We start from the raw sequence: 15,785 nt of genomic DNA, 5'->3' as shown, positions 1-15,785 counted from the left end.
AGGGAAGTCTTTTGGATTTTTATTTTTAATACTTTCCGCCAAGGAATGAATAATGAAATTCCGTGGGAACACGCAATCTCCTGAAAATTCCTTTCTTCAAAATGTAACTATATGCACGCATTTAAACCCACGAGTGAATATAAACATGTATTACCGTATCTATAATGCCCCTACCAATCAGAATGAAGAATTGATGAAACAACTAGCGAAACATGACAATAATATTATTAATAGAGTCAAAGTTGAAGGAAGCAACCTCTTAGCATAGTATTATTTCAAAAAAGAATACACACTATACACTCTGTGATTTACAAATAACATTGAGAGAATATATACATATTTTCCTTATATTAAAAAATAGGTTGCCCTAAGTAAATTCATTATTTTTATAATCATTCAATAAAATGCATCTCTCTCGTGGGTCTCCCTTCCCCCACAACCAAGTACATTGTAAGTGCTTAAGCGCTACAATGAAAAATCTATTTGCAAACTACAGAATCAAAGTCTGTCTTTACTCGTAAGCGCAAATAACACAAGCGCGCGAGTATAATCATTTAAATGCATCTCTCTCGTGGGTCTCCCTTCCCCCACAACCAAGTACATTGTAAGTGCTTAAACCGCTACAATGAAATATCTATTTGCAAACCACAGAATCAAAGTCTGTCTTCACTCGTAAGCGCAAATAACACAAGCGCGCGAGTCTCATCATACAAAAAACTACAAAACTGAGTCCCTTTTCGCTTTCAAAGACCAAACACACAAGCGCCTCACCACCAATTACTGAAGCGTGCTGAGTAAAGCCGCCATTATGTGTTTACATGGGAAACTCCTCCCAATATTAACGCGTCGGAATAGTCAAACGTAGATACAACATAGGTGTGGGCAATTGACACCAATTATCAAACATATATAAACACCTCCCACCGACGGGCATTTTATCAGCATTTCCCGCTTCTGCATCGCCAGACGGACCATCCCGCTGCCGCCGGACATAGTGAGCCCTGCCGATTATCCTGAGGTAAGACGCTACACCAAAACAAACCGCTATGAGCAAATAGCAGAACCCTGTTTTTCTCCATTCAACTAAATAGAACTTAATATGCCTCCCTCTTTATATCCACAGGCAGGGAGATCTTTTAATATCACCTCCCCACCCATCTAGAATCCTTGAAAATCCTGCTAGCACCATCCACACCTTTGAAATATAAGACCTTGTTACCACTGGTAAGATTAGAAGAGTCATAGGTATTTTTTAACCTGATCTGTACAAAGATATAGATGTAATTCTTGCCTCCTCTTCCTTTCTTTTTGGACCATCAGAACACCACTCAATACATCGCATTTGGCCCCAGATCACATCATAGATCACTGAGTGGGCTCAAGAAAATGAAAACATCAGTAACAATAGGTAAGATCAAAAAAAGTTTAGACAACACGATTATTAATAACTAAGTCCACCAGCGTATAAGAAATTAAATCTAACTGAATTGTTACTAAGAACAAGACTAATAGATATAATTCCGGCTTTATACCATCTCCAAAAATAGATATCTAGAAGTCATCTGAGGAGGATTCCGACCTAGTGAATCTTATCCAGCATTTCTTCACTTAAAGGGCTCCGGCCAGCGGGAAATAACTACTTGTGTTCTTGGCAATCAGGTAAAAGATTACTAAATAATACATGTATTTGACTTTCTCATCTGGAATAAAAAACTAATAACAGGTATGATCTTCTACCGAAGCTCCTGCAACACTGGATCTAAAAAGATTTGCATAAGAAATAGAAAATCGTCTTGACCAGTGTTCAATAATTGATCTTCATAGTAAGTACCAGAGATATAAATACTAATATAAAAGAAAACACCACCATAGCAGGGGAAATAAAAAGCTTTATTTTCTTGTTCTATACAAAAGTAAGTTAAGATACTTGCGCTGTCATGTATTTGTTTCCTTATCAATACATCATCATAGCAAGCCCTCAAAAGACCTTTCGCTTATCTCCTCTCTCATTTATTGGGCGGCTATGAATTGTCTGAAGCATCAATGAGTGCTCTTCAAATTACTGAAATAGGATATCCTTAAAAATATCTTTATATATCCTATATACACGCAATATGCCATTCTCTATCATGTTGTCCCTTACCCTACTTTTAAATCTCCAATTTAAGACAGGTGTCTTTTTGGACTAAGACAGAACATGTAAGGAAATGACAGGAATAAAAATGAACAATGGAAATCACTGTTGCTTTATAAATCTGTAAACCAGAAACTGGACTAACTGGCTGTAAAAATTAAAATTCTAAATGTTAAAAACCGTTTCAACTGTATAAATTGTGTCATTATGTAATTTTATATATATATAATCTATGTGTATTTTCACTTTATAGAAATTGTGTGGCTACTCCAGGAAGAAGGCGCTGGCCGACGAAACGCGCGTAGAAACCCATTTTTCGCCACTTATCTACCATTGACAGACATATTTTTAACTTGTGTTTTTATTTGTTCTTGTTTTATAACCTTGTATGAAATTTTAACCTTTACGATTGTGTTATATTAATGATTTATTAACTGTGTAACTGCCAAATAAAAATACTCAAGTCTTACAGTCAGCCTCAGCCAATTGTTTATTTAATTCACCATTAATGTGTTCTAGACATTAGTTGCCTAGGTTGTTGCCTTCCAAATGTATTATAAAGGATCCTGACATCCCTCCCATTCCTCCCCTAGGCCTAGCCCTTTAGAATAGGGATCAGGCTCCAACCTAGGATACGGGGTCCTGTTAGGACCGGGCGACGCGGCTCCGTGTCATAGGGGCTGAAAATGGGGCTGGCAGTGTGTCATAGGGGCTGAAAATGGGGCTGGCAGTACTGGGTATATCGGCGCTCAGAACGGTGCCGGGGAAGGTCGTAGTGGCACCACCAGCGGCAGTCCGGATCCATGGGAGCCCATAAGGGCAGGGGCCAGAGCCGATGGCGTGAAACCAGATAGAGCCCCATCTGACTCTGCGGGGCCCAAAGGCTTTCCGGAGGAGTCGTGCCACTCAAAAATGAGTGCATGGACTGCTAAAATTCCTGTTTTTGAGCGGGGTCGGTTGGTAAAAACAGGAAGGCGCTGTGTGCTTAACTCACCCTTGGCCAACATCAGGTAGATGTGGAGTGCTGCGCAGTGCAGGAGTAGTGACTCTGTGCTGGGTGTGTGTGTGTGCCTGGAAAAGGCACAGTACAAGGATAGAGCAGAACTGTGTGTATATTCCTGTTGGGAGACAACGTGCATGTTGAATGTGTGTGACTGTAATGGTACAATGCCTGGAGGTAAGAAGTACTGGACAGCAAGTGTGCTAGGAATGTACACTGAGTGTAAGAATGCCTGCAATGGCACATTACATGAAGGACCCTGTGTTCCAATTTGGGAACCACAGTCCTGCCTGGAGAAGATATGAGGAGTAGCTGAATCCCCCTCTCCACCCCCCCCCGACAGATCTGTGTATGTCCCCGTTCCTGAGAGTTTGGTTGAGCACACACTGGTGGAAGGGACTCTTCCCCCCTTTACATTTCAAAAATTGCTCTTTGATTCAGTGATAGATCACAAAGAAGGGACCTGGACACATCTCAGGAAGGGGATGGTCTGATAAGGGGATCATAAAAGGCTGGAAGTTACCTTTTGATGCGCATATCAGGTGGCCTTGAAAGGAGTGCCGTGGGGGTGGCGCCAAGTTTGCACCACCTTGCCAACCACATATGCCATCGGGGGCCATCGCTGAACTTATTTTGTCGAGAAGCGTGAAACTTGTGTCTGCCGATATCAGCAACCACGTACGCCAGGAGGGACTGCCAGTAGCACTGAGGCCTAGAGTTCGGCTCATTGCCTGGACAGAAGGATTACTGCTGTGACCAGTGGTGCAAGCCTGCACACTGACCTGCACCTGACAGATTCCCCGAAGAATGCAAGGATGCAGCCAAAGACATTGCACCCTTGCTGGGGCTCCAGTCAGGAGCCGGAGGATCGAAACCCCTCCTTATATTCCCCTAGTTAGGGGAGAAGTAAATTACCTTGTGTTTGCTGAGTGGGAGCAGCTCTGATTGCTGGAAAGAGCATGCAGTGTTACTTGAAGGTGAAAGTCTGTGCCTGCTGGGTACTGCTGTGCATACCGCAAGCAGCCCAACTTCGCCGACCAGGATCAGGACTTGGGAGCCCCTGAGGAGAGGGCACTCATTGCACTGCTGAACTCTTCCATACCACCTGAGGTTAAGACTGGAAGTCAGTCTTTGGGGCCCCGGGAGACCTGCTTCTAACAGTGGCACCATAAACACTTTTGACCAAACCCTAAGGAGTCAAAGAGGAATTCTTGTGTACCACCTACTGGTAGGCATTCCCTGGATAAGGCCACCACTGAATGGAGATTGAACCCAACGACGTTGTAAGAAAGAGGGTGGGACAGGGATTTTACGGACGACTAGTGCCCTAACCTGAAGAGCATTGTGTTATTGATCATAAATGCATGTGTAGACTTCGAAATTAAATACTTATTTTTCTTACAAAATAAAGGATTTGACTAGACATTGATTTATTGTCAGTACTGTGTGTACTTTAAGTTATGAGTCATGTTCGCTCACCTCCCCCTCCCAAGAGGGAGCCATACAACTGCTCGTCCACAGCTTCAACTGAGAGTCAAGTGCAGAAGGGGTACTTAGCCCAGCTGCTCAAGATCCATAGTAGGTCGGGCCTTGGAACATCAGGAGTAAAAAGCCTCAACCACCACGGTTGGGTCCAATAGCCCCTGCATTCCCCCTGGCACTCTGAAAGGGAATCTAGCAAATGTTCTCCAGGATATCTGGTGTACATGCGCTATTTACCACACGTTTACAGCATTTATTTCCATAGACATAGTGGTCAGGTTTAAAGTTCACCCCCCTCCCCTCCACCCCCCCCTTCCCATATGTGACTGCAGCATTACGGTACTAATGAATAAGAGCGTGGGTATGGGTCTGCTTGGCTAGGAAATAGAGAAGATGTTTTGAAAGAAAGAACTCGCTTACCACAAATGTTTTAGAAGGCCAAAAGCAAAAATGCTTTCACAAAACAAGACACTGCTGAGAACACGGCAGTCACCACTGCGCCCTAAAAATAGTAGCTTGCTTCAAACAGGACACACATATTTTAACACATTCCTATAATCATTGTCAGCTTGTCCCAAAACAAAGGGAAGAACGCTTTCAGGTGCTGCTCTTGCCTTACACAGGTACAATTTAACAGAAATAAATAAACGCCCATAGAGAGCAGTACTTCGAAATGCACCTGTGAAAACAACCCCGTTGTCCTTGGTCTATATAAGAAGGAATGGATAACACGCGCATTTCTTTTTTTGCCAGATTCCAGCTGCTTTATTTTGTTTAAAATGGACTTCAAAGTTTAAGCACTGACCTGGCTTAACAATTAAGCTCTCCAGATGGTATATTCTGAAGCACTTTTAGGCTAGGTTCTTAATCCAGCACCTGCAGACCTTCAAGTCAACATTTTATACACCACTGAACGAAGACAGACATTTTGTGCTTTTGACATTACTGCTTTTGCAGCCCACAGTACACAGAAGGCCGAGCGGTCCGTCTCTTCACCCCGTAAACATGGCGCCCACGTTAATAACCTGTCTGTCTGGACTCAAAAAAGAGGACCTACCTGACAGCAATGACGTCAGGTACACGCTGGGTTCAATGTGCGTCCGGTCCAAATCTGCCTGCGCGCCTACAACATAAATGCATATTTTTAATATCCTGCTCTCTAGCATGGAAAGCTCAACACACATTCCTCGACGTGAACCCAGTTAGTGTAATAAAGGCCTAGTGTAGCAGGGTAATGTCGGGTCTCTATAGGGACATTTCTCGGAGTATCAACAGTTCCATTTCATGAATTGGCTCTCTGTTTAGGACTGATTGCGCGAGTAAACCGCAAATAAAAAGGGCACGGATTTCGACAACTAGAGAGTAATGCATATGGTGCGTGAAACTATATATTATACCTTAATAACGTTATGATAAGAAACATTACTTTTCATAGTACACGGAAACGCTGTTTTTTTCAATTTTTTTCTCCATCACGTAAAAGGTCTATTTTTTTCTAAAACATTTTTCCTTCAACTGGTCGAATAAAAAGTCTGTTGTCCTACGAAATTATTCCCTTTTGGGTTAACTGTTTTCACTGAAATTACTAGCTCCAGCATGCAACCTCCCTACTGCTAGCAAGGCACCAGCATAGATTATTCTTGTTGCATGAAGCAGAAGTATGACCAGAAGCAGAAATATTACAATATTACAAGAAGCCTCAATTACTTGGATTCAGTATGTGACGTAGGAACGTGTGATGGTACAAATATGTTTACGAGCTATTATGAAGGATTTCTGAGGCCATTAGTACAAGTACAGAAGGACATCCAGTTGGTAATATCACACCTGGAATTACAGCTATTACCGAATAATTCAAGAGTTGCTCAAAACTTCTAACAAGTATAAAAAACAGGAACTAATGGGTGGCACCTACCTCCACCCCCAATAGCGATGCATCCTTTCTAACAAAATCAAAACTCAGATTATTTTTCTCTTTCAAATATCTTTGATTTGTTAAGAAACAGCAATTAAAATTAACCATTGACAAAGCCAAGAGGTCTTGATATTTTATATGCAGAAGTTCTTCTTTATCAATTGGCGACTCTCTGTAAGCATAGGCGAGTCCGTGAATGTGAAAATAAGTCAATATTTGGATAGGTGAGTGAGTGCATAGATGGATACTGTTAGAACTGGGGGTCTCTAGTTGGCAATGGTTTGCACCTTTGACCAAATAGGGACCCTTGCTTCTAAGTCAGAGAAAGGGGATGACACTACCGGATAACCCCTGCTTACCCCCTTGGTAGCTTGGCACGAGGTGACAGGCTTATCTCAGAGGCAGTGTGTTAAGCATTTGTGAACACATACAGTAATACAGTGAAAACACTACAGATGGTGACAACAAAGGTTTTATAAAAATAAGTATTCTTTACACAGACTTATCACAAGATCATAAACGACAAAACAACACAATACTGTACTCAATAAGAATTCTTCAAGATGTTAGAAATAGTTCAAAAATAGGTTATTCACTTAAAAGCAGTCTTTAGCAACAGATAACCCCAACAGGAGTTATCACGACATCAAGGTAAAAAAAATCCCAAAGTATGGCGCCGACCGCGAGGTGCGCGGCGTCGGGCCCGGAGCCAAAACAGAGAACAGTACCTGGGAAACGTGAAAACAAAGACAGCTCACGGCGTTGAGGAGGTGCGGCATCATTGGCTTGTTGCGGTGTCGGTACCTTACTTCGGGGGAGATGATGCGTCTGTGTCCTGGATGCTTGCTCAGGCAGGGGAGGCGTTGGTTGCTGGTTGGAGAGGAGGTGACGTCACAATGGCACCGAAACCACGGTTCCGTACGATGTCACGATGTCGATGGATTCTTGACCACCCACGTCGACGATTGGCTCCGCGATGATGTTGGCTTCAGAGGCGATGTGGCACAGCAAGAGGCGTTGGGTTGGCGTCGCAAGTCGGGGTAACACTCACGACTACGTTGCAGATTACGGCGTCGCTCGCCAGCATTGGTATTGCAGATTCCTTCTGTAGCACTAGAACAGCAAGTTCCAGATGCAGGCAAACAGAAGGGGGTGAAGTCTGGCATCACTGAGACTTCGGTCAGGAGGCAAGCTCAAATCAAGCACTTGGAGTAATATTCTGCAAGATGATGAAAGTTCTTTGAAAGTTCATTCTCCTCCCCTTGGCACTGAAGACACCACTGTAGGCCAACCCAGCAACACAGCACACTGGCAGGGGGGTGGGGGGGGCAGTCCAACTCTTACAGCTTCCTTGGTTCTTCTCCTTGGCAGAGTTTCGTCTTGTTGTTCCAGAAGTGACCTAAATTCTTGGGGTTCGGCCCCAATATTTATACTAGAAAATCCTTTGTCCTCGGAAGGCAGACAATCCTGTACCCAGTCCAAACCAATTCTGTGCAGTCCTGGAGCACTTTGTGGACAAAACTCCTTCTTTACTTTGACAGTGTGGGCCAGGGACATCAGACGCACCACAGGAGGTAGAGCCAGCATTGTGGAAGGCAGGCACAGTCCTATCCAGGTCTCAGGTGCAACTCCTCCCACTCATCTACATGCACATAGCTCTATTCAGCCCTGTGCTGACTCACCCTGTCTCCTGGCATCCCCCAGCCACTATCACTCAAACTCCAGACAAGGAATACACAACCTAGTAGAGGCAGGCTTGGATAGTTAGGCAAGAAAATACCTACTTTCTAAAAATGGTATTTTCAAACACAGAATGTTAAAACCAACTTCACTATAAGATGTATTTTATCATTCTGAGTTCAGGCATACTAAATTCGAATTTCTACCTAGCTCTTTGAGTCAGTTAGGATTATAAGATGTTATAATCATTTGCCCATTCTGGCCTATGGGGAACAGGTAGCCTTGTAATAGTTAACAACAAAAATGGCTGTAATTCACTATTATGACATGCCACACACATCAGGGCATGTCCTACCTTATACTTACAATGCACCCTGCCCTTGGGCCTACCTTATGGGTGTCTGATATGAAGAAAAGGAATGGTTTAGGGACTGCAAAGTGGGTGCACTTACCAAGTCGACATGGCAGTACTAGACTGCACACATGCTCTGCAATGGCAGGCCTGCAACACACTTTACAAGATGCTTCTGTGGGTGGCACAACCAGTGCTGCAAGCCCACCAGCAGCATTCGATTTACAAGCCCTGGGCACACGTGGTGCACTGTACTAGAGTCTGACAAGTAAATCAAATAACCCAATCATGGAGTCTCTATTCAATACATCAATTTAACATAGGGAGCACTTGCACTGTGGCACTGAATAGCAGTGGCACAGTGCCCAAAGCATCTAACCAGCAAAACAGATTAAAAAAAGAGGAGGCAATCACTGAAAAATGGAAGGGAGACTCACACCAATGATACCAGGTCTAACAGATACATAAGTGAGTGCAATCATAGATGGACATTCGTATGGATGAATGGCTGAATAGTCCATGCCTGGATCAAGTGCCAAGCCAGAGAAGTGCTCTGCACAGTCCGCATAGCAGTTCTACGGCTATATGTACCTGGGGCTCATTAAGAGAGTAATAGGAAAGACTCCCCTACATGTTTGTCCTCATGTGACAGAAATTATAAGCCGGGATGCAGAGGTGCTTTGGGAGTGAAGCCAGAGCGTGTGTGCTTCTGCTGCTTCGGTATAGGCAGGAGCAGAGACCGTCAACCAAAAACTATGCCTCTCACTAGGCAAGCACCTACACTTCCCTCCCAAGTTATTCAGTTTTTTCTGCTGCAGGTTGGCAAAAATCATCCAATCATTAACATTTTAACCATCAGCCAAGCAATACACCAGTGTGCCAAATAGCCACAGCAAATACATACAACCTTAGCACAATGGATAAATCCCTACAGCGATTGTGGAGCCATATGCTATAACGGACATGTTGGTTGAGAACACAGGGTCAACTGCTGGAGTGATCTGTATTGGCCCTCTATGATTTGCTCTTCCTATCATATTTGTGCAAAATGTGGGGTTTCACCACGAGATCGCGTTGCATATTATCCCCCTAATTCATATGGTGACCACCTGTGCCTACCATTGTGTATATTATGCCCATGTCCTCTATATGAGTCTTCCCAATTACAATCTGCAGTGGAACCAAGGAACTCGGAACTAAACAGCGAGGCTTACGATTACTTCCCCGAAATTCTTCCATATTAACCCTTGTTGTCCACTCTTCGTTGGCTTCCCGGGCAAGGACAGCAACACTTTAAAGGTTAGATGCACTATTCAAAGATGTCAGACCCTTTTGAGGTTCTGTGTACTCTTCACAAATGGCTCTATGTTTAAGCCCCTCCTTTTAGGCGAGAAAGGGTCCAACCTTCTATCCGCATAATATCACTAGATATGTTGCCCTTCTTCTACTGAAAATTCTTACATTCAAACAAGCTTACTAGGCTGGCAGAACCCTTTCTGTCTTAATGCCCGCTCTATGAATTTCCCTTTAAGTCTTTGCGATATAGCCCAACTGTCGATGTCCCGTAAGTCACCTGGAGTTCCAGCTTAATACAGGGCATATGTTAGGTTCCTGCTGTCTGTCCCAAGGGGAGCGTTATTCTATTACATGTTCTGCCAGTCCTGCAGGAGGTTGGTGTACTTGCTGAGCACTCACCCATGCCTGCTGAAGCCTCTGGTGCAGATACCCCTAGTCACTCGCTCGTGCGTGCTGATTCCCCTGGTGCGGATACCCCCAGTCACCTGACCACCATCACCAGTCCTTGCCGCAGACTGTAGTCTGCAGATACTGGGCACTGTGCCACTCTCGCCAGAGGAGGGAACGATTCAGCCGCTGTGGCCCTACTGCTGCCACCCTGCATAAGCTGGAGCTCTGCATTGTGGGATCGCTCCTCAGCTACAAACTTCACAGAAAGCAAAAGTTTCAGTATAGTGGATCCTCTACTGTTGCCTTTGTCAAGTGGCTTTAATTTAGAGTGGTCACGTAGGGGTTAGAGGTCAAAAATAGCGTGATACGCTTGAAAAAACAGGCATGGCTTAATATCACCAGCATTTGTTGCATTTCCTGGTGCACTACATCATCTGCAGTTCAAAAGTGGGGAATACAGAGGAATAGATAGCAGCACCACAAAAAGAGCGGCAAAACCCGCCAACAGCAACAATTCTGATATCGAAAAGGTCTAAGGATCCGCCATGAGCAGAATTTAAAAAGGAACCTGTACGGGAAGTTATTTGACAGAACGGACATAGAACATTAAGTCACAAAGCTAGTAGATTTACGTGCTTTCAAAAAGGAACTAACTCTAAAGCAAACCTCAATTTTATCTAAAAGTTGCAGATAGAATAATGAAATTCTGCACTGCCTGTAAGCTAAATACTTACATTTTTTTTTTTAATAGGTCAAAATGCAACCGAAAAAAGCACCAAAAAAACCCCATAAAATGTAATAAGGACTAGGATGATGCACTATCACGGGGGCAAAGCGGCAAGCTACTTCTAAACGTATGGGGCCCAAGTGGGAAACTTAAAGGTCACCAAACTGTCCCAGCCCTTAAGCGAGCTAAAGAAAGATCTAAATACGGAACTGCGGCACTAATTCCCCTAAATCGGACATAATCCTTAGCAGACGTCTTCACTGATTCATCCCTTAGGCTCTATAGTCGACTAAACTCCACAAAGGTAAGCTTGGCCAGCCATTTGTCTTTCTTAGAAAGAGACTTTGGTGTAACAAAACTTTGCGGAAGGCCAATCTTACTAAAAGAATCCTTCACTTAAACGAGCCACGTTAATCTAAGCCCATACTACACAGGCTAAGCAGTCCCTAATAATCTCTCTATTTAGGCCTGTTTCCTGCGAGGTCCAAATTAATACCCAAACCATCAGAGGTGCCAAACGTACTAAATCCAATACGTAACAACAGCTCCGTATGAAGACTATAGTGTGACATGGAAGGAGGAACTGAAAGGATTGATCTGCAGACTCTGCTTTCCTCATACTAGAGCAATGATAAATGAGTGTAACCCCAAACACCAGCCCCATATAAAGCAGCTGCAACACAGTGAGCTTTATAAATTAAAAGTAAAGGCAGTCTAATAGGAGATTTAGTATGGTTCCTGCAGATTTGGACATTTTCAAACAAGCATTCCGATCAGATTGCGCCAAGTACCTGAAGAATCAAGGTAAATTCCTAGGTAAAGGTAACCATTCACCCCAGTCAACATATTACTACCAATAGGTAAATTCAAGATGTTAATCTTGCCTGGGCCACAAGCCATAATATGGGACTTACTGAAACTGGTAACTAAATCCAGTTCACCCATGAAAGATACAAAGGAGCCTACAAGCTTACGAAGAGCATTCAGAGTGAGGGCCATAAGTACAGCGTCACAAGCATATAGTAAAGCTGGAGCATGGATCATCCCATCCCTGCAATGTCATCAGAGGCAATAGGTGGATCAGATTATTAATATTAAAAACAATAACAGGGCCAGAATACAACCCTGGCGAACTCCCCAAGAGAGATCAAAAGAACCAGTCAGTTCAACCTGAGGAACCGTATAGGACTCTGGAAATGAAATGAAATGAAATGAAAATGGGTTTTCTAAAGCGCAGATAGTTGCCCGGGGGCGTCCTAGCGCTAATTGCTAACAAATAATCTCAGTGGAACTTAAGTTCAGAAAGAAAAAAAACACACTATTTATTGAACAAAAAAGTCTTCAGTTGCTTCCTGAAAGAGGTAAGGTCAGAGTTGGACCTTAAATAAAAAGGCAAGCTGTTCCACAACTTGGCTGCATTTAGAGAAAAGGACCGACCACCTGATCTGGACCGTTTGATCTTTGGCACAGCAGCAAGTAGAGCGTTAGTGGACCTTAGCTGTCTGCTGGGTAAGTAGGGAGTAATTAAAGGGCGATTGATTAATGGGCCGGTTTCCCAAAAGGATTGGTGGGCAAGACAGAGAGATTTGAAACTGATCCTGTCCTTCACCGGAAGCCAGTGTAGTCTTGTCAGTCCAGCTTTTACAGAGGTCCTCCGAGGGATTTGAAGCAATGTCCGAGCCGCACAGTTTTGAATTACTTGTAGATTTTTTAATGTAGAACCTGGAGCTCCAAGATAGAGCGCATTTCCAAAATCCAACCTCGAGAGGATTAGTCCTTGGACCACAATTTGTCTTGCCTCAAAGGGTAACAACGGAAGGATCTTATTCAACGTTCTAATGAGGCCAAAACATGTTGCAGATAGCACGACAGCCTGGTGGTCGAATGTCAGAGACTTGTCCAGCCAGACACCCAGGCTCTTGATAACATCCTTGGGGACTGGGGGGTGCCTAGGCAGGCTGGCCAGATCTGGTCAATTGTAGGTGGAGCTAGATGTCCCAACATCATGACCTCTGTCTTGTCCCCATTAAGTTTGAGACAAGACAGGGTCATCCACCTGTTGACCTCGCTCAGGCATCCCATCAGGTCTGCCGTGCCCACAGGGTCTCCGGCCCGCGTAAGAGAAACCACCAGCTGGGTGTCGTCCGCGTAGGTCACGATCTTAATGCCATACGGACGGACGACCCCAGCCACCGGTCTCATGTATACGTTAAATAACGTCGGGCTTCATGAAGATCCCTGTGGGACTCCACAGTCCAAGGGCCTACTAGTAGAGATAGTTGCTCCCTCAAAGACCTGGAATTTTCTGCTGGATAGAAATGAACGGATCCATTCCAGCGCTCCTCCTTGTATCCCAATCTCCCGGAGGCGCTGCAACAAGATTGTATGACTTACAGTATCAAAGGCGGCACTTAGATCGAGGAGGATGACTGCCACCGATCCTCCCTGATCCAAGATGCCTCTTGTTTCCTCCAAGACCGCCAACAGAGCCGACTCCGTCCCATGCTTGGGGCGAAAGCCAGTCTGCGAGGGATCAAGGAGATTGTTATCCTCCAAGAAAGTGGTCAGAAGGCTGTTGATATATTTTTCCAGTAACTTACTGGCCCAGGGGAGCAAAGAGATTGGGCGATAGTTACTGAAGTTGTTGGTGCTCATATTAGGCTTCTTAACAAGTGCTTTCACCCTAGCTTCTTTCCACTTAGAGGGGACTATATTGGTGGAATTTGAGGCATTGAGTACCTTCAGCATAACCGGAAGGATAGTCTCACTAACAGTTCTTAAGAAGCGAGGTGGGGCCGGGTCGCCGGGGGAACCCGATTTTACCTGGGTCATAAGAGTGGACAATAGGTCCAACTGTAGCAGAGGAAAGTTCTCCAGCACTGGTGATTTATTATCTATCACATCATATTTGGGGTGGCTAGGGACAGCTATTAAATTCTTTGATTGAATGGCTGGAAAGGAAGAGTAAATACAGTCTATTTTATTAAAAAAATAATCTGCCATCTCATTACAGCGGACTTGTAAGTCGTTGCTGTTTACGGGAGGCTGGGGAAGGACAGTGAGACTTTTTATTATCCTATATATTTCCTTCGAATTGGACCTAGCGTCCTTAATCCGTTGTGTGTAGTGCTGGGATTGAGCTTTCTTAATCGCTAGCTTGTAGTCCCCAATGGATTTCTTATAAGTGGCTTTGTCCAGATCTGTGTAGCCCAAACGCCATTTTCTCTCCAGCCTCTTGCACTTGCGTTTGATCTCCCTAAGTTCCATAGTGTACCAGGGGGCTGATGTTCTGGATCTTTTAGTCCGCGATTTTTTTGCTGGGAGAATAGTGTCAAGTGACTGCGTTATCCAACTATTGAAAATATCATTAGCTACTGTGGGATCTGTATTGATCAGAGGGATTGTGGCTTGAAGTTCACGAACCCACTCATCAGTTGATAATTTAGGCCAGTCTCGAGCCGCCCGTGATCCTGTTGAAAGAGCGGGCAGTTTAGGGATACACCAAGTTAGCGGGATAAGTTGGTGATCTGTCCACGGGAGGGTAATAGAAGGCTCTATCACTAGACCTGGACAATTACTAAATACCGGGTCCAGTAGATGTCCTTTCATATGTGTGGGATAGGGGACAAGTTGAGTCAGCTGTAGTGCAGATAGGCCGGCAATTAATTCTTGGGCAGCATGGTCAGCAGTATCTTCGAAATGCATGTTTAAATCGCCCAACAGCGTCAAATTAGCCGATGTAATGGCCAAATCTGCAATTGTTGAAGGCGCCGAATCTAGAAACTGTCTGACCGAGCCAGGAGGGCGGTAGGCTAAAACGCCAGCAAAATTTGTGTTAGGTGATAGTTCCAAACTAAACGACATACTTTCACAATCCAATATGGAAGTGGAATTACATCGGCAGGTGTAACTGTCTTTAAACACTATGGCTAATCCTCCTCCCTTTCCTGACGTACGATCAGTTCTGGCTATCTGATATCCCTGTGGTAAAGCTTGAACAAGGTCAGGTACAGACGATGCGGTTAACCACGTCTCCGTAAAGAAGACTACATCCGGATTAAGCTCTTCGAGCAATAAGGAGATTTCAGTTTGATGCTTAGGCAGCGATCTGCAATTTAAAAGAAACATTTTAAAAAGTTTCTGAAACTCAGTTGTCATAGTACCTCTTGGGAAAAGATTGCAGTGTCGGCACTGGTAAGGAAGATTTAAAGGGTGATGTACATGATCACATCCCTTTTTTACCGAGGGTCTCAAGGCAAGCAGGTCGTTAGAATTATATTTTATGTGATGACCAGGTAAATGGACAGGGGTCATGGCCCCTGGTCCCGTCCAGTCGCGGACCGGCGCAGACGGGCTCGCCTTTGGCGCGCCCGCCCGCTGCGCGGACGAGATGACATCATCAATTTATGCACCGTTTGGGGGAGTGGGAGGCGTCCTGCAGCTAGAGTGTAGGTCCCTGACCTCACTCAATATGGTAGCTGTCAGTGACGTTAAGTCCAACCTTTATTCTCACTGCTCCAGCTCCTACTCGGCTGTGCAGGGCTCAACAAGCAATTTCCTGACAAGAAATGCTGATAGTGACTAAAAGTCCTACCAAGTAAGTAATCTACTTGGGGACAACAACGTTTTTAAAATACAAATCACAATGTAAAAAAACGATTAAAATGAAAGCAGCAAGATTGCTGAGAGAGCCCCCGGCTTCCGCCTCAGGGGAGAGTAGAAATTAATATTAAAGCAGCGCGATAGCAATCAACGCGCTATTCCACCTGGCAGTGTTTAAATACTGTGGGGGAGTGGGAGGCGTCCTGC

The 15,785-nt window shown here is 44.4% G+C and overlaps 1 protein-coding gene across 3 annotated transcripts in view; it reads right to left on the bottom strand.

Moving 5' to 3' along the window:
* The window catches only part of KIAA0586 (KIAA0586 ortholog), an 813,007-nt gene that overhangs the window by 35,215 nt on the left and 762,007 nt on the right, over nucleotides 1–15,785 (bottom strand). For all 3 annotated transcript variants that reach the window (XM_078660379.1, XM_078660377.1, XM_078660378.1), the window contains one exon: nucleotides 5,674–5,739. In XM_078660379.1, the coding sequence (XP_078516505.1) occupies nucleotides 5,674–5,739 (66 nt within the window). The remainder of the gene's footprint in view (nucleotides 1–5,673; nucleotides 5,740–15,785) is intronic.

This window comes from Lissotriton helveticus, chromosome 9, assembly GCF_964261635.1.
Source record: "Lissotriton helveticus chromosome 9, aLisHel1.1, whole genome shotgun sequence".
Taxonomy (NCBI): Eukaryota; Metazoa; Chordata; class Amphibia; order Caudata; family Salamandridae; genus Lissotriton; species Lissotriton helveticus.
The sequence above is the reverse complement of the archived record's forward strand: the minus strand, read 5'-3'. Positions and strand labels throughout refer to the sequence as shown.